Source organism: Oculina patagonica, chromosome 7 (genome assembly GCF_052425735.1).
Source record: "Oculina patagonica isolate OP01 chromosome 7, crgOcupat, whole genome shotgun sequence".
NCBI classification, from domain to species: domain Eukaryota; kingdom Metazoa; phylum Cnidaria; class Anthozoa; order Scleractinia; family Oculinidae; genus Oculina; species Oculina patagonica.
The window spans coordinates 13283067-13310150 of record NC_135764.1 but is presented as its reverse complement, the minus strand read 5'-3'; the positions used below and the strand labels follow the sequence as shown (position 1 = coordinate 13310150).

Sequence of the window (27084 nt, the reverse complement as noted above, 5' to 3'; positions counted from 1 at the left end):
AATTTTAGCCAAGAAAATTGAATTTTGAAAACACAATAAATCTCAAATATTTCTAATTTCTCTAAATTTTAGTAATTCTTTGCAAAAAAACTATCTTCTCTCATTATATCCCCAAAAATTTACAGAATACCGTTAAACGTAGATTATATGTGAGATAATGAGAGCGTTTTTAGATTTCTTGAAACGCGAACGAGATATTTAATTTCCGTTAAACCCGTGTGAAAACGATCTTCGGGTACACAAAAGGTCGATGTGTTTTGATGCATTTAGTTAATCTCGGCTTTGGCTATTGAGTTCCTCTACTATACTGAGTTCCCTGCTGAGTTTTCTAGTGAGTGCCCTTGTAAGTTTCGAAGTAAGTTCCCTTTTCAGTTCCCTATTGAGTTCCCTTTTGACTTTCATTAAGAGTTCCGTAGTACAGAGTTCCCTAGTTGTGAGTTCCATATTGAATTCCCTAGTGGTGGAGATTTGTTAAGTGTTCATAGTTCCTTTTAACAAGGTAAAAAAACTTAATGGGAAAAACGCTACCATATAAGTTGCCCCAGGGTCGTCTACCCCAGTAAGGGCTTCTCATCTCCCATCTCATAGGAAAGCCGATAGAGATATAAGCTAGAGGTAGGTTTAGTCACTATGGTGACATAATGTATAATAAAGATGGGTAGAGAATGTCACATACTTTACATACATATCAACCTAGAAATGGTCCAGCTTACCACGAGTCTCTCGTAGCTCAGTTGGGTACAGCGCCCAACCGGTATCTGGGAGGCCATGGGTTCGATTCCCGTCGGGGACTCAGAATTTTTCTTTGTCCCATGCTCGTGTCATTGTTGAAAAATTCATCTTCATTACATTCTTGCATACTTTATTTTTTATATAGATTAAATTAAAGGCAGCCAGAATGTCTCTCTGCCAATGTCCTACCAGCCAAAATATATATACCGCACGCAAGGCGTATTTAATATTTGCTTTCATTTTGAAATGGCAAAAAACAAATCTGAACAGAATGGCAAGTTCAAAAAACTCTTAACGAAAGGTGAATGGAGGGGTAATTCTCAAGAGAACAGAGATCTGAAACTAAAAAAAATATGGAGCAGGAGACGTTAAATGCACGTTGGTGTTTTTACGTCGAGACGAACACTGCAGGTAAATCCCAAGCCAAATCATAACAACAACTAAAAGAGAAGAATGTGAAGGACTTCAGCAGCAAGTTGATAATTTGCTACTTCAATTAGTTGTCAATTTGGATAAAGAACGTGCAGACAAATCTACCAAATTGCTTGAGATTTGGTAGGATTATATGGAATAAAAGCAACGTTTCCAGAGAAGCAATTTTATCTGCAGAAGAGGGAAAATAGTGTTAGATGTGTACATAGTAAAAAATATATATATTGTGTTACTTTGGTAGTGACATTCACTTGAAATACCAGTTAACACGTGCTTAACAGAAAGTCCGTGGGTTGTGTTCCACTCTCTGCATAAGGCCATTCTCTAAAGCAAGGATGAATTCTATTTTGACTTTTTTTTTTGTCTTTTTTATATTTCTCCCCACAGCATTTGTTGTTCTTAATTTGAAGAATTTCCGAGGAGGCTTGTGGTTAGGTCTCTCGCGTGAAGCTAACTCTCATGAGTTCATGTGGAGTGACAATTCTATCAAACTGTACACAAACTGGGCTACCAACCAGCCCGATGCTCTGCGCACCCAGAAAACATGTGTCGTCGCTAACAATTCAGTTTCTAACGCTGGAGGCTGGTTTGATGTGGCTTGCTCAGACAGAAATGGATTTGTTTGCAGAATAAGGCAAGGTAGGCTTTATGGAATTTTTTTTCTAAGCTCAGGCTTTTTTCGTATATAGCTTTTATGTGAATCAGTGACAGAACGAGTCTTTGTGCGATTAGCGAAACTATCTGTGTGAAAGTTAGTTTTCACCTGACATAGTGAATATATGTGAACTTCAGATTAATGATGAAATGAATGAAGTGATCCTCGCAGTGTTCAAGTAATTTAAGCAGTTGCTTTTTTGAGCCTAAAAAAATTCAAGGCTACAACGGGATTTGAACCCATGACCTCCGCGATACTGGTGCGTTGCTCTACCAACTAAGTTTCACCTGTACGTTCATTATTATGCAAAGGACGACTCGGTTGAAAGAGAAGCAAAAGGCAACTCAGCAAAGAAATGGGCTATTTAGAGGACCAGGCAAACGATATGAGCATTTTTAAGGCTGGAATGTTGCTTTACTGCATTTAGTTGTTACACAAAACACGTTGAATTGTGCATGCTAAAAGGACTGCTGTCGTCTGTGAACCAACTCAGACGGTCCCAAAAAGGTTTTCAGTTCTTTACAACACTAAGTGCGTAGAGACAATTGTCCAGATTTTGACATTCAGTGTTATGTACATGTAGACCCAAGTTCATAAACTGACCCAGTGTGATCTGAGCCTTAGAGTTAGGTCAACTCTTAGTAATGCCGTGTTGTATTTTCCTTTTACAGGCGAGCCACATGTCTCCCCACCGTGTAAGTATATAATATTCTTGAAATAGATAGTGGACTTGCATTTGTTGTCGAAAGACGTCGGTTTTATTAAGTTGCTTAGAAGAAAGTTTGATCTTTGATGTTGTTTTTTCTGTCGTTTCAGTGCTTGGTAGTTGCCCGACTGGCTGGGAGAAGTTTGATAAGAATTGTTACCTGTTTCAAGACACGGACCTTCAGCCCTGGACAGCAGCGAGGTACAAGTGCCAAAACCAGGGCGGTAACCTGGTGAGCATTACATCACAACAGGAACAAGACTTCATCACCTTCCACTACCAACGAAAATCAGCTGGCAACATCTGGATTGGTGCGTAATCTTGAAAACGCCTTTAGCCTATTGACATATTTCCTTCAATTTACGATCTATTGCGCATTCACATATTTCTAATAGTTTGCAGATTTGTTCATAAATGACTTTGAAAGAACAGAGAAAGTCACTATAAAGTTCCTCCATCAGTCAGATAGAATTGGACCATTAGTAATACAGCTGTGGTAATTGAGGAATCACTCACGAGTTAGAATGTCGGGGTTTTTTTTTTTCAGTCACATTGTGGTCAGTAAAATTATGTTTTGGTCAATGAAAGGTCTTGGAAAACACCTTTTTCTTATATGGCGGAAAATACATTATTTTTTTGTCTTCATGTTAATTGGCCTTCGTGGCCTCGATCGCATCTGCATAGTTCAAAAGAATCTTTGCCTCCAAACAAGGCCATGAAGGCCAATCAACATAAAGACAAATTATGTGTATTTATATTAGTGCAGAACTTACTTTTGCGATGGTTCGTTTGTGGGCTGTCCTTCGCCCTCCCGTTAACCAGCCAGTTTGCTAACCCGCTATAGTGTGAACTCAAATTAATAGTTGATTAGTTAGCAGTAACGGTATAAAGAATGTTTACCACATCAACCTTTTTTGATGGCCTAGCCACCATGAGTGTCCTACAGCTTAGGTGTAGATTATCCGAAGTACTCATTGGAAGGTAATATGTCCGACTTCTATTGGGAGCACTCTGAATATTTTCCGAGTATGCCTGACATTTAGTGCAAAACGTCGTCTTTCAAGAAGTATCATGTATATATGCAGTTCAGGAAATAACAATTGACCTGATTTTAGCTTTTACTTTTATCTTTTGATTGTTGATCAGGTTTAAATGACCGAGCATTAGAAAGAGGATTCAGTTGGAGTGATGGTAGTCCTGTGACATATTTAAATTGGCTTCCCGGTGAACCCAACGACAAAACTGGTCTGGAGAACTGCATTGAAATGTGGCCACCAAGCCGTGGATGGAATGACCAGCCATGTGGTGATAAACGGGGGTATATCTGCAAGCAGCCATTAGGTGTGTGTTTTCCTAAAAAAATAATTGTTGAGGGAGAATCAGAGTATTTATTTGAGTTGTTTTGTGACTTTTCCACTCGAAGCAATCGGATTCGGTCAATCAATTTAAATACAGTTTAACGCCTCAAGTCGCAAAATGGAGGTAGGGAGCCCAGGGGATGACGAGGAAAACACACGCTAAACTTGAGAAAACTCCACTACGCCACAAACTAGCTACGCTAAAAGGTGAAGGTCAAGCACAACAAAGGCACAACGAAAACGCGTGCGCTGGCACACGCAAACGCTTGAACGGAATATCGCTGACCCAGAGGGCGTCCTCAGGCACAGAACAGCCCCACACAGCAGTCAAACGCAGCGCACGTGCGCAGTTCGTGTGTAATTGCCGCCAAAATTTTCCATACAAAGTCTTAAATTTTCCGTAAACTTTTGCTTAAAAGCCAAAAGTTAACGCCGTCCCTAGAAAGTTAAGGTTTATACGCCGCTTATGGATTGGAAATTTGATATTTCATCTTCACTGAGTGTCCCAGCTTGAACTGTTCTTTCACCGTACTATTTCTTTCGAGTCAAAAGTTCGAGGCGGCGAAGACCGGATGTGACGTGAACTTTTGCGTTTTACCGCTGTGAAGAACAGCCTACCAAACGCTGAAAACGCAATCTATAGCTAAATACAATGCTATAACGCCACACACTATAACCCCACACACTCTATAACGCCACACACGCTATAACACCACACACGCTACAAAACGCTACGCCACTACAACGCCTTACTGCAAAACCTGCAGCTAGATCCTGGTCGTTAACTATGGTAAATGTTTAACTATGTTAAATGTCATTTAACTAAATTTTATTGAACGTTTAAGACACCACCACAAGTTTTTAATTTAACTGATTTGTTTTACTGGATACCTGTTTTATGAAAAAAAGAATGTTTCATGGAATAACTGGTAGTAAGCACTCGTGTTAGTGTAATAGGCCAATTTTGATGTATAAAAATTCTTTAGGGTTAATGGCACGAACACAAAGGAAATCATGGCAAGGTTGAGTGAGGGATAAGTGTTCGAATTACCATATTGCCGGAACATTTCATACAATTTTTTTTCATTTATTGCGCATTTTCAAAACGCCTCTGTCAAGTGAAATCCTTTACATGGGATCATCTTTAAACACAGTTATGGTATCTTGGAGACAGGATAATGACCCCTTTATTCATTTTTTCATAGAATGTTCTGCGGCTCTTGGTATGGCTAGTGGTGCCATTAATAACAGTCAGCTCACGGCTAGTTCCAGTCTTGCTCCTTCTTATGGTCCAGCAATGGCTCGACTTAACTCCCTCTCGGCTTGGTGCACGAGTAATGGACAATCTGCACAGTACATTCAAGTAAGACATTACATAGATATCTTATTGTATCTCTTTTGATAGCTCTATGAAGTGTGAAGGGCTTACCATGTCAAGGATGAAAGTGAATGACAGTTTTGTCGCTATTTTTGTGAATTTTTTTTCCAGGTCGATCTACTGACAGAGACCCGTCTCACCAAAATCGCCACACAAGGCTTCAATTTGAATGGAGTTTCCAGCTTTGCAAAGACGTTTACAGTACAGACCAGTGACGATGGTGTTAATTTTAACACTTACCAGAAGAACGGAAAAGACTGGGTAAGAGGGGGCGATAGCCAACTAATTTTCCAGTAGTAATTGAAACGCTTACCCAAATACAGTCGAATCCCGATAACTCGAACCTTCAAGGGGAATCGAAAAAGGTTCTAGATTTTGGGAGCTCGAGTTATTGAAGGTAAAATTAGTAAGAAAATGATCTGAAGGGGAATCGAAAAGGGTTCGAGTTTGCGGGAGTTCAAGTTACTGAAGGTTCGAGTTATCGGGATTCAACTGCACGATGTTTGAAAGCTTGACAAATCTCTTTGTTCTATGTTTTTGTTCGCTCTTTTTGCTCTTGACAGCACACAAAACACAATAGCTCTCTATTTGTCTGAACAACTAGAATCGTTTCGATTATGTAATTCATGCAAAGTGTACGAGCGCAAAACGAAAGATTGTGTACGGTCGTGGACCTTCCAACATAAATCTTTGTTAGCTTCTTTGAAGTTTGCCAATTTTCATAACAATTCCCTCCATCCCTCCAATAACTACGTCCCAGGCAAAGGAGTAAAGGCGAGGTTGAGGGGAATAAAACGAAAGAAGATTGAAATTGTTCCTATGAACCTGGGCTTAATTCTTTCGTTTGTGACCAGTGGAGCGTAGTTTGAAAATAGCCTAATGTGTGTCTGACTAGTTTGTCTTCAAATCCTTCTTTCATTGTAGGTATTTGTTGCAAACCGTGACGCCAATTCAGTTGTCACATTATCTGTTCAACCAGCAGTGGATACCCGCTTGATCAGGATAGTCCCAGGCTCCTGGACTGGCTCTCTCTGTATGCGGCTGGAATTTTATGGCTGCCCATTTGGTATGAGAAAATCAGATGTTAAAATTAAATAACTGATAACAAGAAGATCTTGCACAAGAGAAAAATAACGGATTCATACTCCCTGTAATAGACTAGTTTAGTTTAGTTTAGTTTTAGTTTTAGTTTTAGTTTTTAGTTTAAGTTTTATTTTTAGTTTTACCGTAGTTTTAGTTTTAGTTTTAGTTTAGTTTAGCTTAGCTTTAGTTTAATTTAGTTTAGTTTAGTTTACTGTTAGTTTTAGTTTAGTTTAGTTCAGTTCAGTTCAGTTCAGTTTAGTTTAGTTTTAGTTTTAGTTTTAGTTTTAGTTTTAGTTTTAGTTTTAGTTTTAGTTTTAGTTTTGTTTAGCTTAGTTTAGTTTAGTTTAATTTAGTTCAGTTTAATTTTAGTTAAGTTTAGTTTTGTTTAGTTTAGTTTAGTTTAGTTTAGTTAAGTTTTAGTTAAGTTTAGTTTTAGTTAAGTTTAGTTTAGTTTAGTTTAGTTTAGTTTAATTTTGTTTAGTTTAGTTCAGTTTAGTTTAGTTTAGTTTTAGTTTAGTTTAGTTTTAGTTAAGTTTAGTTTTGTTTAGTCTAGTTTAGTTTTGTTTAGTTTAGTTTAGTTTAGTTTAGTTCAGTTCAGTTTAGTTTAGTTTAGTTTAGTTCAGTTTAGTTTAATTTAGTTTAGTTTAGTTTAGTTCAGTTTAGTTAAATTTAGTTTAGTTTAGTTAAGTTTAGTTTAGTTTAGTTTAGTTTAGTTTAATTTAGTTTAGTTTAGTTTAGTTTAGTTTAGTTTAGTTTAGTTTAGTTTAGTTTAGTTTAGTTTTAGTTTAGTTCAGTTTAGTTTAGTTTAGTTTTAGTTTTAGTTTTAGCTTTGTTTAGCTTAGTTTAGTTTAGTTTAGTTTAGTTCATAGTTTAGTTTAATTTAGTTTAGTTTAGTTTAGTTTAGTTTAGTTTAATTTAGTTTAGTTTAGTTTAGTTCAGTTTAGTTTAATTTAGTTTAGTTTAGTTTTGGTTTTAGTTTTGTTTAGCTTAGTTTAGTTTAGTTTAGTTTTGTTCAGTTTAGTTGAGTTTAGTTTTAGTTTAGTTTAGTTTTAGTTTAGTTTAGTTTAGTTTAGTTTAGTTTAGTTTAGTTTAGTTTAGTTTAGTTTAGTTTAGTTTAGTTTAGTTTAGTTTAATTTAGTTTAGTTAAGTTTAGTTCAGTTCAGTTCAGTTTAGTATAGTTCAGTTCAGTTCAGTTCAGCTTAGTTCAGTTTAGCTTTAGTTTTGTTTAGCTTAGCTTAGCTAAGTTTAGTTTAGTTTAGTTTAGTGTTAGTTTTAGTTTAGTTTAGTTTAGTTTAGTTTAGTTTAGTGTTAGTTTTAGTTTAGTTTAGTTTAGTGTTAGTGTTAGTTTTAGTTTAGTTTAGTTTAGTGTTAGTTTTAGTTTAGTTTAGTTTTAGTTAAGTTTAGTTTAGTTTAGTTTAGTTTAGTTTAGTTTTGTTTAGTTTATTTTAGTTTAGTTTAGTTTAGTTTAGTTTAATTTAGTTTAGTTAAGTTTAGTTCAGTTCAGTTCAGTTCAGTTTAGTATAGTTCAGTTCAGCTTAGTTCAGTTTAGCTTTAGTTTTGTTTAGCTTAGCTTAGCTAAGTTTAGTTTAGTTTAGTTTAGTGTTAGTTTTAGTTTAGTTTAGTTTAGTTTAGTTTAGTGTTAGTTTTAGTTTAGTTTAGTTTAGTGTTAGTTTTAGTTTAGTTTAGTGTTAGTTTTAGTTTAGTTTAGTTTAGTTTAGTGTTAGTTTTAGTTTAGTTTAGTTTTTGTTTTCTTATTTTTAAGTACCATTTTTTAGCTCACACGTTCACACTTTTCATGAATTTGTCTTTTCAGCTTGTCAAACGCCTCTTGGAATGCAGTCAGGCGCTCTCAAGGACAGTTCACTTTCAGCCTCTTCATTCACTGACAACTCGCATAAGGCTACCAACGCTCGGCCATCTAGCAGTGTAGGATGGTGTTCAAAGGTAACAGGATTTGTTCCCAAAGCAAATCATTAATGGCCTGCTTTACTTTATTAAAAAAAATCAGCCGTATTAGCCAGCTGTAACTCATGGGTAGCCATTACTTTGATACTGATTACAACCCCCAGCTTTTTTATATTCTCCTTATCTGACAGATGTGCAATGTATTAACACTATATATAAAGAGAAAATACATGTTGATAACAGCTGTAAATTTTTCTCAACAGACTTCTGATAAGAAGCCCTGGCTGCAGATTTCATTTCCCGACGTGGAAAGAAAAATTACCAAAATAACCACATGGGGAGGGGGCAAGGGATCAGGATATGTCAAAGTCTACCGTCTGTCGTTCACGGACGTCGCTGACAACACGATGTGGTCCGACTACAAGGAAGGAGGCAGAACTAGGGTCAGGCTTACTGCCTTGTACCACTTAAATTAATTATGTTAAACACAACGATCGAGTTTCCTCTTTGAAACTGTATCGTGGTTGAATTTAAATTTAGGATAGTGTTTTTAAACAAACTTCCAAATTACAACAAATGAGGTATATGCGCTGTGCGACAAATGCATACCAGCAGACTTTGTGCTACCATTACCATTTGAGAGGGGAGCAGGAATAGCGCAGTGGTGAAAGCGCTCGCTTCCCACCAATGTGGCCCGGGTTTGATTCCCATATGTGGGTTGAGTTTTTTGTTGGTTGTCGTCCTTGCTTCGAGGGTTTTATCACCGGGTTCTTGCTTTGAATTATTCATTTGTTCTGTGAATCCGTCTTGCTTGGATTAAAAGAAATCAGATTTGACAAAGTTTCAAAATTGGGCGAATTCATACTATCATTTTTTAATCTATGTGCCATGACGTATTGCTTTAGTGGAGTATTCTGTTTCAAAGAGTATTTTCCTTATTGCAGAGTTTCCGTGGCAACCAAGACGCTGTTAATTCAGTATCGCATCTTTTGGCGGAACCAATTATAACCCTAACTTTACGCGTGATGCCGCAGTCCTGGTCAGCGGCCGGGGCTTGTTTGCGTCTTGAACTGTTTGGCTGCCAAAACGGTGAGTGTCCTTAACAATTAAACAAAGAAACTTAAAAATTTCACAGGTTTCGTTTGGTGGTTGGTTTTGGCTTTAGTTTCCCAGCTCAGGTTTGTAGTTTTATTAAGAAAATCTGTGTTAGGGCCTGTTCCGGAACGAGTTCATTTCATCCCCATATATTTCTCTGTATCTCAGTGTTTACATGATACCCTAACGAAAGTGAAGTCATTCCGGAATGAGTTCATTCCAATTTTCATTCCGGAATAAAATTGTCGTTCTGGAATGGCATTTCATTCTGGTATCAATCATGTAGACACAAAACGAATTTCGTTCTGAGAAAGAATTGCATCTCATGAAACCCATGAAATTCAGAGCTTAAAAACGTAATAGCATTTACTGTTAGGACCAAAGTAGCAGCTTTGTGCTCGTTAAAATGCCTGGGCACAGTAACATGTTTGCGTGAAACATGCGCCATCTTGTTTTGATTTCGCGCGAAACATGCGCCATCTTGTTTTGATCTCGCGCGAAACATGTTTCATCTTGTTTTGATTTCGCGCGAAACATGCACCACCTTGTTTTGATCTCGCGCGAAACATGCACCACCTTGTTTTGATCTCGCGCGAAACATGCGCCACCTTGTTTTGATCTCGCGCGAAACATGCGCCATCTTGTTTTGATTTCGCGCGAAACATGCACCACCTTGTTTTGATCTCGCGCGAAACATGCGCCATCTTTTGATCTCGGAATATTGTAAAGAGGTCCTTACACCGCTGTTATGTTGTTCTTATTCCCAGGATGTAACTCTGCCCTTGGCCTTAGACAAGGCGTCATTGAGGATTCAGCCCTATCAGCGAGTTCATCCTTAAACCAGGCTCACTTGGCCAGTCAAGGCCGTTTGAATGGAAGTACTGGGTGGTGTGCAGCTGATGGTGATAAGGAGCCGTCCTTTGTGGTAGGTTATTAGCTGGATATGTAGGGAAAAAGGAAATGTGTAATTCCTGAAGGCTTTTGCTACTAAACGCGAGTCTTTATCAGCTCACCACATTTCACTTCCCAAATAATGTAAATACATTGGGGCTACTAAAATAAGGTACTCATTCAATAGGGAGAAAATTAAGCAGTGTTGGAACTATGGCCTACATAAATACTTCATTACTCATGCTTTCATTAGGCTCGTATAATAAAAGACCACCTTTGTCGTTGTTGTTTCATTGTGCTTGTTCTTATCACGTCACGTCTCGTTTCGTTTGTTTCTTTCTTTTCTCAAGGTTGATCTTGGAAGAACCTTAAAAATCCGTAGCATTGCTATACAAGGAGCAAAAGATGGCATAGGGTATATAAAAAGCTTTACTGTTCGCACAAAAGATGGTGCAGGCAGTCCATGGAGACCGTTTAAACAAAATGACAAAGCTAAGGTGGGTGATTTGTAATTTAGTAAAATTCTGCTTGAGTCAGACTTTTTCAAATAGATACTTATAGTATTTAAAGGGACATGGTCAGCGTTCTTACCGCGCTGACGTGGACACTAGTTTTTACGTTTTGAAAATAGTCCATGATTGAATTTTTTTAAAACGAAACTTCGGAAATCTGCTGCAATCTTCTCAGTGTTTCACTAAATAAGAAAAATTAGAGAAAAAAATACACCGAGAAGGTTGAAGCAGATTTCGGAAGGTTCTCTACGCGTATTTTTGATTTCGGGTTGAGGTGGACTTTTTTCAAAACATGACGCTGACCATGTCCCTTTAAGAAGGTATTATACTTGAAGGCATTTGCTACTATGGGGCGAATTGAAGCACAAGCCAAAGCTCTATCACGACAGTTTGGTTGGGTGGCGAAGTATTTTTGCGGCCTTATGTCCCCGACGGGATGAAAAGGTTGAGTGAGTGATATCTGAAGGTAGTTTGATTTTGGGGATGTTGGAAGAAGATAGTGTTTTTTTTTTCAAAGGGTTAGTAAAATGTAAGAAAAAATGAATATTGGAGATTTAATGTGATTTTTAAGTTAGAATTTTTTAGTTACAAATTGTGTGGACGGATACCAGACAGTCTCCTGATAACCAGGAAATAGTGCCCTTCTTTAAACCACTTTTAAATTTTATCCAAATTCAGGTATAATGCCCCCTTATGAAAACTGACATACTTCCTGCAGGATAATTGTAACAAGTTACAGAACTCGTGCCGCTTATTACACGCGTGGTAAACTTAAATTGAAAATTCCTTTTGAAGCGCAATAGAAGTTATCATGGGCTAACTTAAGGAATATTACTTCAGAGTAAAGATTTCTGCTGTGTAATTTCTTTTCAGGTATTTTTAGCAAACGCAGATAGCTCTTCAGTGGTGAAGATCACATTTACCTCTGGCGTACGAGGGCGCTATTTTAAAATTGTGCCAGTTACCTGGAACGTTCGACCGTGTTTACGTTTGGAATTGTATGGCTGTAAAACTAGTGAGTATGGTCTGGAATGCCATCAGTTACATGTAGCAATGCGTTTCCTTGTTAAAATGTACGCATTGCGATTCGAATTATAGAGTGGAGCAGAAAAGAAATTTATTGAGTTTGCAAAGCAGTTCTCAGTTGTAAATTGTTATCGCTAAAAAAGCTCACATTGGGTTTATTGGTGTACGGGACTTTACAATGTCTCCCAAACCTAATGAAGCATTTTGTTTTTAAAGTCAATGACAACTATTTCTACCCCTTTGGCCTTCGTCTGGCTTATAAATAACGGTAATTGGACTGAGTAGAGTCCAATTCGGTCTGTAATTATACGAGTGATTAACAAAATCGGACGACCGCGTAGCAGGATTCCGATTTGTTTAATTACGAGTATGATTACAGACAGAATTGGACAAAACGAAGTCCTGTTACCAATTAATCAAAACTATGACAACATTTGAGAAAGAACACAACAGTCTACTCAACAAATACACAACAGCGCCCGCAAAATGACGCGTACTGTCCAATTACACAAGCATAACGATTAATATTTTAATTAATATTTGGTTAATATTTAGATTGCTGTCAATCAAGATGAGTTGTCCATGACGAATGAGCAGTAGAATACTCTGCTGGTCAAGGTTACATGTAACACTAACATAGTTTTATTCGTTAATCTCCAGATGTGCGACCAACAGCTATACCGACCACAATTTCTCCATCAGAAAGTCCAGCACCGCCAAAAGGTAACCCACTTTGTATTTTCTATTTAGAAACCCGTTTGTAGATCCTCGGTCTCATTTGCCTGTCCCACCCCCACCCGAATTTGTTTGCAACACATCCCCCCCCCCCCCCCTCGTGCTATTTCTCTTCCACTGGACTATATTAAAGGTGACCTTTTAAAGACTTTTTTCAACGTGTTCCACAGTGGACATTTCATTTTTCATTGTTGTTTTCTTTTTTCTTGCAATGTCTTTTTGAGGGAATTCGCTGAAGTGTCGACCTTGTTCGGAAAACTTCTTTCCTTGCGCCCAGTAAGATTCTTTGCTAAATGGAAATGGAGAAGTAATACACGAATCGCCATTGGGAATTTAACAAGCCACATTGTTTCTTTGCAGATGTAACGTATAAAGGCTCCGTGAAGCTCTCTAAACAGGAATGGACTGACGACCTAAAAAAACCTGCCAGTGCGGCGTTCAAGAGTCTTGCAGGCAAACTGGAAAAATCGGTACGAATTCTCCTTTATCTATTTTATCATCTCTATTTTTATCATGCAGCGAAGCTTTGTGAATAACAGTGGTTGCATTGGTAATAAATTGTTAAATGATACTTATAGCTTGCACATTTTTTCTTTTGATTAGATAACTGATTTATATTCTGGCGTCGATGAGGCGTCACTGGCATTTTCGAACGTCACAGTAACAGCATTTAGGTATGATGATTGCATGCGGGTTTTTTTTAGCTTTTGCTTTAGCCTGAGAAATAAAATAATTTCCCTGCTGTAACCATTAAGTTAAGAAACCTTAAACTCTTTAGATTACCACGTATTGTCTTGGCCAAACACAACACGAAACATTGCAGCCCCGGTATAACATATTTTGTAAATCCAGCCATCTATTAACGAATTTCTTCTCCTTACAATAAAGCCAAGGTGTAATTGTGTTTAATGCTGTTTGGAGCTAAACGCTTTAGTCTAAACCAATAAGTTACGCAATTACTAGCCTGCGAATACAGTCGCCTTTCATTCAATTACTGCCTTTTTGCGCGTTTTATCCTGAAAGGATTTTCCCAGGTCTATTGCCTTGCAAGATGTGACAAGTAACAAGTTTTTTCTGTCTTTTTCCTTAGACGCGGCAGCGTTGTAGCCATCTTCAATTTGACGTTTTCTCGTGACATAGCAGATGATCTTGGTGACAATGTCACGAACAATCTTGTAGTTGCTGTAAAGACTGGAAGCCTGGGAGGGTTGGCGGTTGATCCGGGCTCTTTGAATGTCACAAAAGTTGGTGCGTAGGCTTTTTCGTTCTGTTGCATCCCGAATTCAAAGCTGAACGGATGCTCACTATGAGCCTTTCACCTGTTAAAATAAAATGTTTACTAATTCCTAAAAAAGGAAAGAGATTTCACATTCCGCAAAGGAGAATGCTGGAAAACCTTTAAAAAAGATGGATTTGGGTTTTCAAAGGAATAAAACAATTATAATTACTGTTACTAGTAGCGGGGGCAAGATGCCTTCCTTGTTCATGTTATACTTTTGCTGATGGGAACTGTTTGAATAAGTTTTCTTAGCTCTCTGACACATCTCTGATGAGTTCCGTTTTACAGTAGGCCGTAAAGCAAAAGAAAACCACAAGAAATTTTGTCAAAAAGATGTCAAAAGAAAACCACAGTGCTTTGTCTAGTGGCAACAGGCTAGCAACACTGTAAAATGTCTACAGAGTTAAGGGAGACGATGCATTTATCGAATACTACAGTAAGCTTTTTTCTTATCGTTATCGCGAGAACGTGTTTATAATCTTGTGTTTTCATCCTTTTAAGTGTGGAATGGAAACACCGGTAATCAAGGGACGGCCGCGGCAAGAACTGGCGGTAAGTTGACACAAATGTTAACAGGTCACAGTTCAATGCGGTTTTCAGCGAAGATGTTGCTAAGTAACGTGATACGACTAATGTTGAAGCTGTCGTGCTCTTTTCTGATTGGATAATCGAAAAGTCTTGGATACTTCGTTGATGGAAAGAGGCGCTTTAAAGTGGAATTTCCCAACGAAAACAGCACAATTATCACCGTGCCCCCTACTTGAAGCTGACAAGCTTGATTTTTTAAAAAAAAAAAAAAAAGAAAGAAAACGTTGCGACGAGGGTTTTGAAACAGTGTGATGTGCTACATCTACTTGAATAACTCAGTGTTTATGTAATACATAACATGGTTAAAAAACCCAGCTAGCGGGAGTCGGACCATGTTGACTTTCAGTACGAGGCGCAGGACATCCGAAAACATAAACCCGGGACCTCTGGATTTGCAAATAGCACCAGCGTCCTAAATTATTAGGCCACGCTGACTCCTTCCTGACAAGAAGTATTTTGGCTTGTCCAAAGCTGTACTAAATGGCTTTGCTTTGCTTGTGATTTTAGGTAAATCAAGTGGTTTGTCCAGAGGAGCCAAGGCAGGCATTGCCATAGCAGTCCTGCTGTTGTTTGGATTCGTTGTTGGAGCCGTCGGCTGGTGGTTCTACAGGAAAAGAAAGGGAAAACATCTGTTTGAGCATGAGCAGTTTGATAACCCAATATATTTCTCGTCCACGAAGCAAGAGTTGCATAGTGAGGGTGGTGCGGTAGCTTCTAGCGGTACAGAGAAGGGAACATAGGGGTTTCAAACGAAGGGGGGAGGACTGGGGTGGTATCGAAGCTTAGTGGGGATAAGGTGTAGTAATTCAAACGTTTAAAAGAAGAAAAAAAAACACGATGAAAGAGATTTCGTAGGATTTTATAAAAACAAAGAGTATATCGGAGAAAGAATAGCGAAGCGCGCGAGTGACGCCACGACTCAGACAAAGTCTCAGACAAACAAACCGAAATGGCGGACGATTTTTCTAAAATATCCGGTGTTACTAAAACATCTTCAGATCATTCTTTTTCTCTCAGAATACTCTGATGTTTTCTGAGCCTTGTGGGGGTTATATTAATTTGCATTCTATTCTTAAACCTCGCGCGCTTCGCTATTGATTGTTTTAAATAACCCTTTTATATAAAGACATCAGAAAATGTTGAAGTAATAGACTAGGTTAAAACAACCACTTTGCCCATATTTTATACTTAAAATATTGTTCATAAGTCATACAAAATATATAACACTTAGTGTCAATAGTCCACCACTATAGATGCAATAGAGACATATAAGGTAAAAGCAGATTTTGCTACAACAAAGTATGTCGTTTTTAAAATAAGATTGAATATTAATATCACTGCTGTCTAGCTAACGCAAAAGTAGGGGTCATGAATGGTCCCTCAAAATTTTGCGTTGCCCGTAAAATAGGGCTCCTGCTCGAAATGCTCTCAAATGTTTAGTGGGTGCTCATTTTGCTGGTGCTCGCAAATTTTAACAGTGCTCACATGCTCGGTTTTTAGTGGAGTAGTTTTTTGAAAAGTGCTCGTTGCTCGCAAGGCTAATTTTTTTCAATGCTTGTGCTCGCGGGAAAAAACGCTGTGTTCGCATGCTTGCAAAAGACCATTCGATGCTCCTAAAAGTACAGCTGTAGAGTTTAAGACTTTTCGTAAGTACATAATGTAGGGTGATCAAATGTCCAAAGTATAAAATTCAGTTTTAGTGTGGTCGGTGGAGCCACGATGACTTTTGTTCGCCTTATTGTTCGAAATTCGCTTCTTGTAAAAACTATACTAGACGATTCTCATGTAGCAATTGTAACTGCAGAATACTTATTTTCTAGTACTTATGCGTCACGTTTCCGTTTCCAGCCAAAATTTCAACACCTATTAAGATCTGGGCGTTTTAATAACAAAACATTTCTTAACTCGTATATTCTGGTACAAATGTGGTACAAGAAAAATCTGGTATAACTTCTGTATTCTCTTAATGTTATGCAAACGTTTTTCTGTGCACATTGTATAACGTTTTTATTTAGGAAACGCTTATGAATTTTTTCGCAGCATGCTGTTGCTTATGTAAGGCATGCATGCTTAAAGCATCTCAAATAAGAATTTTTTAAGAAGAAAAAGCAGAAAGAACGGAAGGAAAGGATTAAAATTAATAAAAGTGCTAAATATTTAGCTATAGGTTATAAATTGGAATTTAAAAATAGATCAAAGATCGTTTACTTTCTAAATGTATTATCTCTTAGAGTTAAATTTAAATGGCATGTGAAATGTATTTACTTATTAATATAACATTTTTATTGCTAAATTTTATCAAATATAATGAAAGCATTGAGGGAAGGCTATTATATAGTCCCATATGATAAGTCTTTAAATCCTAGTTCCCAGTGTCTTCTTAGTGTTGAAATTCAAGATGGCGGAAAGTCTTGATTAAAAACGCTTTGGTCCAGGGACTAGTTTGTCTCCAATGCATGTCTCTGCTTAATAAGAGAGGCTCAATTTATGCTCTTTAATGAAAAGTTTCTAGCATTTTTGACAAAAACAAAATAGAGATTTGATTAAAACAATGTCTTTTTTGATGTTCTCGTATTCTATTATTTACATTTGACATGTTACCATGGTTACAACACCTTCATTTCTTGGAACTAGCGACTATCCACATGGATTAGCGGATGTAGGTTGGAACAATCTTTAGCCGCCATGTAATGTCACATTAAGATAAAATTGGCGTCAGGATTAAAATGAATACCCAACTAAAAGATAATAGTAGCTACGGATACCTCAAAGGGACAAACAAAAGCAGTGGAGTCATGGAAGCATAAGCCTCTTTCGAAGACGTTCTTTTGGCTGGTCACGCATTCTTTTCCCCCAAAAAACGACGTTCGTAAGAGAGGAAAGATTGCGTGACGAGTCAAAAGAACGTCTGGGTTGGAGCTATGAAAGCATTTATTGAGCACCTGAAATCAAATCACCGCCTCAAATCGTCATAGGTTTTGAATTTGGACAAGAAATACAACAGTTTTCACTTTCAGCTGATTTACGATTGCTTTCGTTTTGCGAGTGACGGTTTAAAGAACTCGCGCTACTTTCTCAGCCAATCAGAAGTAAAGCTTAAACTAATCTTGATTTGCACACACTTTTTTCCCTCGCTTCGTGCCGGCTTCATGCATTTGCTTCGAGGTTTGATTGGTTCACTGTGGATTGTCTGCGTCTTTTTCGATTGGCCAGAGTGATAACTTTGGTTTTGATTTTACGACATTTAATCGAAAATCGCTCTAACAGCGAAATCTAAAGAAGAATTTGCTAACCGTGTGATCAGAAATTTAATCGCATTGTACTGCATGCATTATATAAAATAAAATCGCATTGTATTGCCTTATATAAGCTTAAAATAAAATTGCATTGTACAAAACAGTCAAATGTTGCCCGTTTATTTAAGATAAACAATCCTGTTTAAAAACAAACTAAACACAATTGACGCAATAGCTTAGTGAGGGTCAACATTGCACGATGAGCCCAAAGATAAAATTGCAACAGTCAAATGTTGCCCGTTTATTTAAGATAAACAATCCTGTTTAAAAACACAATAAACACAATTGACGCAATAGCTTAGTGAGGGTCAACATTGCGTGATGAGCTCAAAGATCATCTGCGTGGGAGGCCGCACTTGGGCTCTTTACATTACTCGCATTTCGTCTGATTCCCGGGGGGGGGGGCACTCCCCTATATGGCCTATACGGGGACGTGCCGCTGGATAGGGTATGGTTTTTGACTCCTCCGGTCCTGAACAGGGTATATAATTTCAAGCTCCTCTGTCCTAAACAGGGCCTGAAGCTGTCCTAGTCAGGGTATGGCTGCAAGACTGTCGTCCATGTATTTACATTGTTTTCGCTTTCGCTTCAATAAAAAGCATTATTTTATTCGGCCGGATAGGCGTTTTTGCATTTCAATGCTTCAAACATCGCGTATGGGACGCAATCACCATAAAGCGTAAATGATTGTTGATGTTGTCCTTTGTCCTAAATAGGGTCTTAGAATAGGGGGTGTTGTCCTACACAGGGTAGCCATTTTAAGTTTTTATTGTCCTAAACAGGGTCAGGGTTTCAAACCTCCAGCGGCACCCCTATACCTAAACTTAGGTCAAGTACACCCCCGGGGTCTGATTTTCCTTGTCAAAAGTTCTCTCCAGCTCTGTCTTTTAAAACACATCGCTTCCATTTTAAGTTTCATGCCGTATGTAATCCATGTTTATAAAGTCGACAAAGAGAAGTTGGTCTTCACAAATATGCTTTATTTCTGTCCAATTCTGTGGTTTGACCGGTTGGTAGATAAGCCCGACCTCGTGCCTTCCTGTTGTGTTGTGCGCGCATTTCTTCAATTTGTATGGGGGAAAGATATTAGGTAATCATCTGCAACCTCTATTTTGATTGAAGCGAAATAACAATCTATCAGCTTGGTTTGCCTGGTGATTTGTGTTATTCGGGGGCCAAATTCCTCAGACAGCGAGTCGCAAAGAGATCTTGAAATCACTGGCAGGTTGTCAAGTTTAGCAACTTGATAATTGCAAAACACTAAGTGACATGAGAAAAAGCACGTGGCCTTAGTATCTGCTGCTCTATTTATATCGTCTGATTTCCTGTTCATTTGACAAATGTCCACCTGTCAATCATCACTTCAACAAAGATCAGTCAGATCAGTGGCAGAGGATGAACCGATAAAGTTTGGAATGGACTGGACTTTGTCAATAAGGAGCGGACGTTACAACACATGAAGTGAAAAACAAGGACCTCAAAAGATCTTTATACCTCTAAATTCTCAAATTATATACAGTCGTCAAACTAGCTATATTTTTTTTAAGGAACATGTCAAACTGTTTTAGGTTTCGTTTTGTTAAATAGTTTTGGTCAGTGGGGAAAATCAGTTGTGTCACTTGTGAGACTTACTTTTGTTTATGCAGACCAGTATTTCGACAATTTTCGCGAAATTTAGTTCCTTTAAACGTATTTTTTGAGCCAAATCGCGAAATTTAAGTCCCGCGAAATATGCCCGTTCTATTTTCGCGAAATTAAGTTCCCGCGAAAATAAGTAACAATAAGGTATTCGACATTATTGAAAACTAACAATAGTATACTGTATTGCAAATACTGAGTTTTATTGGTTAATAGGCAATGGTATATGAGCTTACATACCATTGACCACAAATATGGTAGCCGATACGCGTCAACGAGAACAGACGAGGAACTCAAATTCTTTGGTCGTTTTTAATAAAATAATTATTCCACTCGCGCTTGTTGGATATCGAAATCGTTGTTACTACCATCTCATATCAAACGCGCGCTCGTAGAATAGAAAGAAAGTGTTGTGTAACCTAGTGTATATCGAATCGCATACGTGTGGAAACAAACTGTGCGCGCTCTATTTTTTCAAATTTGCTTTTGTTTTTAAGATCTAGGAAAATAACAATAAAGAAAAACATTCTGGAAAATTTTTACCGGAAATATTTACTCCACTGACAAAAGTTATACAAAAGTGCAAACATCATTTACATTAAGCTATAGCTGGGTATTTCACGAGATTTTTAATGAGTACATTTAGATACCATGAACTTGTTGAATATACTTATTCGATTGGCTTAACTATAGTGTCAGTTTATCACACTAACTTTTCATGGAGTAATATAGGCAGGGAAGAGTAATTTCCAAATCGGCCGAGCACGCAACACAAACCTAGTCCATTTTTCGCACCCCCAATTTATGAAAAAAAATCATGGGGAAACGAAGAAACAGCTTGTTCCCTGCTAGATCGATTAGCTTATACCCTGGGTTCCAGAGGGTTTTTTCTTTTTGGCAGGAAAGACACTATTTGTGGGCGGCGAAGCTGCGATCGTGAAAAAAAAACCCTTTGGCATCCACTGGGTCCGGTTGTTCAAATATTCTGGGCCGGGTTGTTCGAAAGCCGATTAAAAGTTAATCGAGGGTTCCTTTTCTCTTATATAAAATTGTTTTTGATGCTTATGTTTTGTGGATTTTTGGATAATTAGACGGCAAAACTAAATGGTGAATAATATAAACAAAAAATCTCACTGAAAAGTTGAAAAGCTGAAATCAAAATTCGTGCTAATCCTGGATTAATCTGTCAGTGAGATCTGAACTGCTCCGGTTTTAGATGTTAGAGCAGAAAGCAAGTGCGTGTCTCAAAATTGTATCCGTAAAAGTTCAATGGAATTGCAAATACTGTTAAGTCCATTCCAGGTCGATTGCGAAAAATACTGACCTTTTAATCTGATATTCTATTTGTTTTTCTTCATTCCTGATTCCTGGAATGTTTTCTCATTCATTGCGACGACATGCCACGACAAGATCATTTGCAGCATTTGTATTGAACACGCCACAGCTTTTGAGTTTTTCTTTACTTGACGGTTATGTCTTCGATTGTAACAGCCGTGTTCAAAGCCACCATTGGCTTGCTTGTGAATAAAGGCAGAGATAAGGCAGCGGAGAAGCTGAAAGATGGCGATGTAACACAACAAAAATTTTGTCGTTTGATCGTGCGTGAAATCGACGATGTCAAGTCCAAGTTGGATGGATTATCAAGGAAAGATTTGCTAGCAAGTATCAGCTTCTTTGAGGAAGGAATAGAATTGCTGTATAAAGTATTTGATAAGGCAAGGTCCGGCAGAAGTGAGAACAGCGCGGTAACAACACAAGCAGCTTGTACTGAGGCAATTTCTCTCGCGGAAGGAATGAGAACCTTGGAGCTTACAGACCTGGACGAATCAGCTACCAGGGCACTTTTCAACGCAAAAGAGAGGTTCAAAGATGCTCGCAGAGAAGCAACGAGAGCTTTTAACAATGAAGCTCTAGAAACATCTGATCGCATTCTCGCAATGCAATATCGAGTTATGGCGACAATACTGGAGACAGTAGACAATCCCGCGGACGCAGTCGAACCGTGTAGAGTATGCATTAAAGAACTAAACTCTTTGTCCGCAATTCAGAATAGTTTTGATGTTCAGCTCAAGAAAGGCATTCAGGCAGTGAGGGGCTTTTTAGGTAAAGACGAACGCAGGAAAATAATTTCTAGTGTTTGTCACGTGAATCGTGTCATTTACGATGTCACGCTAACAGTCATCAAAGACGTTCCTCTCTCGATTTGCCCTACTGTTATTATTGGAGAAGAGAAAATTGACCCATTGCGTGACGGAAGAGTAACTGAAGTTCTGCGTAAACAGGGCATGGAGCACTGTTGTGTAACATGGTCATTTGGTCAGGAGGGTGGAGAGGAGCACAAGCTGGAGTGGCCGCGTGGTATCGCTACAAACTCCAGCGGACAATTCATTGTAGGAGACCTTGAGGATGGTAACGTAAAGGTGTTTGACAGCACTGGAACATTTATGAGTCTTTTCAGTCTCCCTAAAGATGACGTACATACAAAGTTATATGTTCTTGATGTAGCCACAGACATGAAGGACAGTATCTATGTTTTGGCCAGATTGGAAAAGCCTGTAGCGAAGAGATATGAGTACGAAAAAAATGAGTACGTTGTTTACGAATTTAACAACACCGCTGACCTGCATCACAAGTTTCCTGTGAGGGGAGGGAGCTGGGGCGGACTGACAGTCACCGACAGTGGCAAAGTACTGGTACTGAGCGTACTGAGGTGGTTAGATGATGTGGTTGATGTGCATGAGACTGATGGTCAGTTTGTTTGCTCGTTTGGTGAAGACATATTGAAGCGTGCATTTGATATCACTGCTGCTAATGATGGCCGTGTTATGGTAGTGGACTGGGAGGATTCCTGTGTTCACATATTCAGTGAACATGGCGACCATCTTAACAAGTTTAAACTCCGAGTACGTTATTTGTATCCTAGAATTGCATTTCACCGGGCAAGTGGACATGTTGTCATCGCTGGTAAACAACGAGGGAAAGATCACCTGCTGGTGGAAGTTTACACCAAAGATGGCGAGTTTGTGCGCAGCACTCAAATCCATGATGGACAGATTGGTGGCGTAGGAGGGATAACAGTGACTACTGAGGGACGCATTGCTGTAGTTTGTAAAGAAAAGGTACTCGTTATTTAAAAAATATGATGCCGGGGTGCAAAACTGATATTTTAAAATAATGTAAAATGATGTTATGAAACAAGAAGCATAAAACTGTTTCAGTGTGGAAACTTGTTTACATAAAAAGTTTAAAACAAATAACAATAGCAATGTAAACATGGCATGGATGTTGTGTATACATAAATCCTAAAATACTAAGCTAAAATGAGTTTCTCCTCATAATGCAAAATCATTTAAGCTAATGCTGTTTTGAAAATTTTTGAGAACTTCATATTTTTGTGCCTTCCGGCAGCATGTTTTACTTAATTACTTCACAATAGCAGTAGCATTTTGTATAAAGACGGGTTATTTACAGAATGTGGAAAGGAAAGTTTTGAGGACAAGTCTCAAAGAATTAAAGGTAAACCGTGTCAAATTTAAATTCCTGCAGTGGGAGGGGTGACTATTGATTTTTAAAAACAATAGAGTCCTCACTTGTAATTGACTCATCACTTACAGTTTTGTGATGTCACATTGTCAAAGCAACAAGTCAAACCAAGGTTTTTTCTTCAGTCACACCCTTTATTCGTAGCTCATGTGCATTGTAAGGCGCTCAGGAAAATGCCTTTTTATCATGATCTAATGGTATAAAGTTAGATGTCTCTGTTTCCCAGCTGTATTCCTGTTCATGGTTACAGTCTGTGTGAGTTGTTTACTTTGTATTTGATGATATTTGAGTCTCAGTATATTAGAGAAGGCATAGACTTTTATACAAAATTTGTCAAGAAGTTTAAAGACACAAAATAATTTCTTCTTTATAAGAGGAGGGTGGGGCGGGGCGGGGCGGGGGGCGGTCTTCTAACCAATTTGCTGCAGTGGAAGATTTTTAACCATCATATTTTGTAAACCAGACCTTACACAGAAAAGCATATTTTTCACTGGTTTGTTGCATTCAAGAGTCCAGCTTTAAGACTTTCAAATCGTGACAATATTTGACAAGTCACTTGACCAGAAAACAACAACAACAACAACAACAACAACAAAATAAAGATGAAAGAATGTCTGCATGGATTTATTTATTTTTTTTTTTTATTTTTTTTTTTTTAATGCATTTATTTAATATCACACGTTACACTGAGAAAGTGAAAAAAAAAACACAGTTACAAAAAAAAAAAAAAAAAGAAGATAAAAATACATCAAGTTACACAATTTAACCGATAAAGCCTAACTTACTAACAAATACTTTTAACTAGTCTAAATTTTTATATAAGTTTCTCTACACGGTATTTAAAGTTAAGTTTCTTAACGAATTCAATTACCCCAGGCTCTATGCATGGATTTATGAAATTTGCATAATTTGTTATAAACCTCATGACATATAATAAACACCCGTATTTGTGAATTTTCTATGTAATAGCCTTCCATTTTACATGTAAATGGTAATTCCATGTGTTTGATCATAAAGAAGGCTATGTTATCTCTGATTCACAGAAAAAAATAGCAAGTATTCCTTCTTTCCTACAAGTTTTAAGAATTTAAAATTCTTACACGCAGTTTTGGACTGGGGCTCTTCACATGCACACAATAATAATTTTTACAAAGCACTCGTTTCCCCAAATAAAATTCGCTATTTTTCCTTTCAAAATGCTCCAAAATCACTTGCCACAAAATGCTGTCTTCAGCAATTCCTTTGACTGCTCTGTCCAGATGTATAGTAAAGAAGGACCTCCCTTAAGCAGTGTATCAAAAATCATGTTTTTAATTAATTCTTTATTGTAACATTTGTAGTTAACTTTTTATGATAACTTTTTTTAGCTTTTAGCACTTGATAGTTTTTATATTGAAAAATGTTTTAATATTTTATTATTGCCTTTTTTATCAATTAATATTCTTGTGTTTCCTCACAGGGCCTCACAGAAATATCGTTTTTGTGATGTGAGCCCTCTGTTATTTGAAAATTACATTTATAAGACTTGCTAAAAGAAAATGGTCAGTCATGGTAAAATGACATTTCATGTATAAATTTGAAAAAGTTTCAGATTTTTCAATTTGATGGTGTCCTAAAAGCACAGATACTAGTCTGTGAACAGGTCCCGCAGTGGGGTATAGTGCTCAATGATACCAGTCTATTATAAATTTATAAAACTAGCAGTAATCCTCAGCAGATTAGATAAGTGCATTCAACTCTGTGAGTGGCTGGTGGAAAGTGGTTAACACCCTAACTTGACATTTCAATTGCAGTATATTTTCAAAAAAGTTCAGCAATATTTGACGGTGCAGTAAAAGCACGACTACTAGCCTCTGAACAGGCTCCCTAGTGGGGTATAGTGCTCAATGATTCCAGTCTATTATAAATGTATAAAAAATAGCCACTATATGTATTATGTATATATGTATCAGAAATTTTATTAATAAGCATTGTTTGACAGTATAGCTTTTGAACTTGAGTTACCATTAATTATACTCAGTGCAGTCAGGTATAAATAAACAAAATAGCCAAAAAATAGAAGTAAGCAAATGCCTTAGAAATTTTTTGCTATACCTTACCATTATATAATAATTTCTGCCTTTAGTAGTTAAACAGCCTTCACGTGCCTATTTGCTCAGCAGATTTATCTCGTGTGCAGGCATTTTTCGTGAGAATTTTACCTCGCGAGGCCTTGAGGAAAATATTCATCATGTTTGAAGTGTTTTTGCTTGAGAGGAAAAAATCCTCAACGTGTGCATCCCCAGCCAGAAATATCAACTGACCAATAAACACATGCAGAATGCTCACATGATTCAACATGACGGCTTCCAAATCAAACTTTAAAGCACTTTCCTCACTGTCTGCGGTGAAATGTGCAGTGAGTAAATGGCTGAGCAAACGGGCACGTGAGGCGAATAGCTCAGCTAGTTGCTCTTGTGTGCGGCTGGCTTAATAAATCGTAACTGTTTGCAGTTACCACTTATTTTATCATAATACCAGTACTGGTAATTGTTAAATACAATTACTGTTTTTTAATAGAGCAGTTTTCACTTCAGCATCGAAAGTACCCGGTAATTTTTCAAACATAAGAAGCAATGTAAGTGATTGTATAAATAGCATAGCATAGTTAGGATCGGATTGAATTTAAATAAATACAGGCAAAAGATGCAATTAATACATTTTCTTTGTAGATTTGCTCAATTGAACAACAGTTATATTTTATTTTATATTCTAATTTTTTTTTTATTTCCCTATGTTGTCTCAACAGAGATTGCGTTATATTATAGTGTGACATCTGATACGATATGCACTAGTAAGCTTTTAAAGAAAGGTCAAACGGTCTCTTGCTCACAGCGGCCCTTTATATTATAAGAATTAGAAATTTCTGTCTACTAAATCTAATAGATCTCATCATTTATAATTTATCTCCTTCGTTTATACATTGTAGTGTTCCATTCTAATTATTGCACGGGAGTATTTTGAATTTGTGTTCTACGCGGCAATTTCTTGTTAAGTTAAACTTGATTTCTGTTCGATCGCGACAAACTAAAAGAGCCCGTCGTGTCATGGCAATAAGCGATTATGTCATCGCTTAAAAATAAATGTGGATGATTCCTTCCTGTTTAACCAATAATTCTTAAATATGCACAAAAACTTGTGTCTGTCATTTTTGTTTGCTCTCTTCGTACTCAATACCAGTGTGCATGTGTAGTTTAAAATAGTTTTAACTATAAAATTAAATTAGAATAAAAATTTACAAAGTTGCTGAAATGCAAGAATTCACCATCCACTGAAAACTTCTTAAATTGTTCCTCTTGGATCCACATGTCGCCCATGAGATCACAAAGAATTACCAACCAAAATAAAATTTAATACATACTAGGTGTTCTTGTCAAACACTTGTTTATCCAAATTTTTCTGCAAACACTTGTTCCTCTAATTCACTGTTTTTAAAACAAAAACACTTCCCATTACTATATCTCTAAGAAGACATCTAACAGGGAATCGATGCATTTACAAATCTCATACCAAGCTTGTTTAAGGCATTCCATTAGCTGGGGAGCAGGGTGAAATATGGGATTAGTGCAAAGAATGGTGAGTGGACGCAGGCACCTCTCCCCTTATTTTTTGCTCACTTACACTTTTCAAGGTTGGATGTGGGATTTTGATACATGATTTTTCATTCACAGGCATCTAAATGTGGAAACACCCAAGCTCAGGCTGTTCCCAAGGTCTCTCTTTTCTCCCGCTCTCTGGAGCCCTTCTTTTTCTTGCTCCAAGGGACAGGAAGAAGAGAGACCCTGGGAACCAGGGTGGGGTACAGCTTCAAAAGACCAAAAATAATCAAATTAAGGCCCCCAGGGGGGTACTCAAAGTGAACATGACGGGAGGGGTCCAACGGAGCTTCATATTGCAAACCCCCCAAAATACACAAGCCTGGAGTTTTAGACCCAGTTCTGTTTAAGTGAACTGATAATCAGTATTGAGGTATTTAAGTCTTGTATTTTTTGGGGGTTGGAAATTTTGATGTCAGGTACGTATTTAGAACCTGACATCAAAATTTCCAACCCCCAAAAATACAAGACTTAAATACCTCAATACTGATTATCAGTTCACTTAAACAGAACTTTCTAAAGCAGGTCGCTGAAAAAAAAGTTTGAAAGAATATTAATTTTATCTGATTCACTGATTGCAATGAAAACCCAAAATGA

The 27084-nt window shown here is 37.5% G+C and overlaps 4 protein-coding genes across 5 annotated transcripts in view; 3 read left to right on the top strand and 1 right to left on the bottom strand.

The window, feature by feature from the left end:
- The window catches only part of LOC144661263 (uncharacterized), a 174214-nt gene that overhangs the window by 52426 nt on the left and 94704 nt on the right, over nt 1-27084 (top strand). The window lies entirely within an intron of this gene.
- Nucleotides 1-27084, bottom strand: part of LOC144661268 (uncharacterized) — a 69171-nt gene that overhangs the window by 25687 nt on the left and 16400 nt on the right. The window lies entirely within an intron of this gene.
- On the top strand, nt 1556-16937 carry LOC144661244 (uncharacterized). The gene is made up of 19 exons (XM_078521943.1): nt 1556-1803; nt 2491-2514; nt 2636-2836; nt 3672-3866; nt 5089-5246; nt 5373-5522; nt 6186-6327; nt 8158-8288; nt 8513-8692; nt 9194-9338; nt 10112-10269; nt 10586-10732; nt 11621-11762; nt 12434-12496; nt 12869-12978; nt 13112-13182; nt 13599-13756; nt 14289-14339; nt 14883-16937. The coding sequence occupies exons 1-19, from the start codon at nt 1632-1634 to the stop codon at nt 15113-15115; spliced, it is 2631 nt and encodes an 876-aa protein (XP_078378069.1). The 5' UTR covers nt 1556-1631; the 3' UTR covers nt 15116-16937.
- On the top strand, nt 19271-23415 carry LOC144661250 (uncharacterized). Its single transcript, XM_078521947.1, has one exon. The coding sequence runs from the start codon at nt 20782-20784 to the stop codon at nt 22441-22443; it is 1662 nt and encodes a 553-aa protein (XP_078378073.1). The 5' UTR covers nt 19271-20781; the 3' UTR covers nt 22444-23415.

Bases quoted from the DNA above. Each gene is read 5' to 3' on its own strand.
- LOC144661244 (XM_078521943.1), top strand. From the start codon at position 1,632: ATGTGGAGTGACAATTCTATCAAACTGTACACAAACTGGGCTACCAAC. The intron at 12,497-12,868 runs GTAACCCACTTT...GTTTCTTTGCAG, and splicing joins AAGTCCAGCACCGCCAAAAG to ATGTAACGTATAAAGGCTCC. The intron at 13,183-13,598 runs GTATGATGATTG...CTTTTTCCTTAG, and splicing joins GTCACAGTAACAGCATTTAG to ACGCGGCAGCGTTGTAGCCA.
- LOC144661250 (XM_078521947.1), top strand. From the start codon at position 20,782: ATGTCTTCGATTGTAACAGCCGTGTTCAAAGCCACCATTGGCTTGCTT.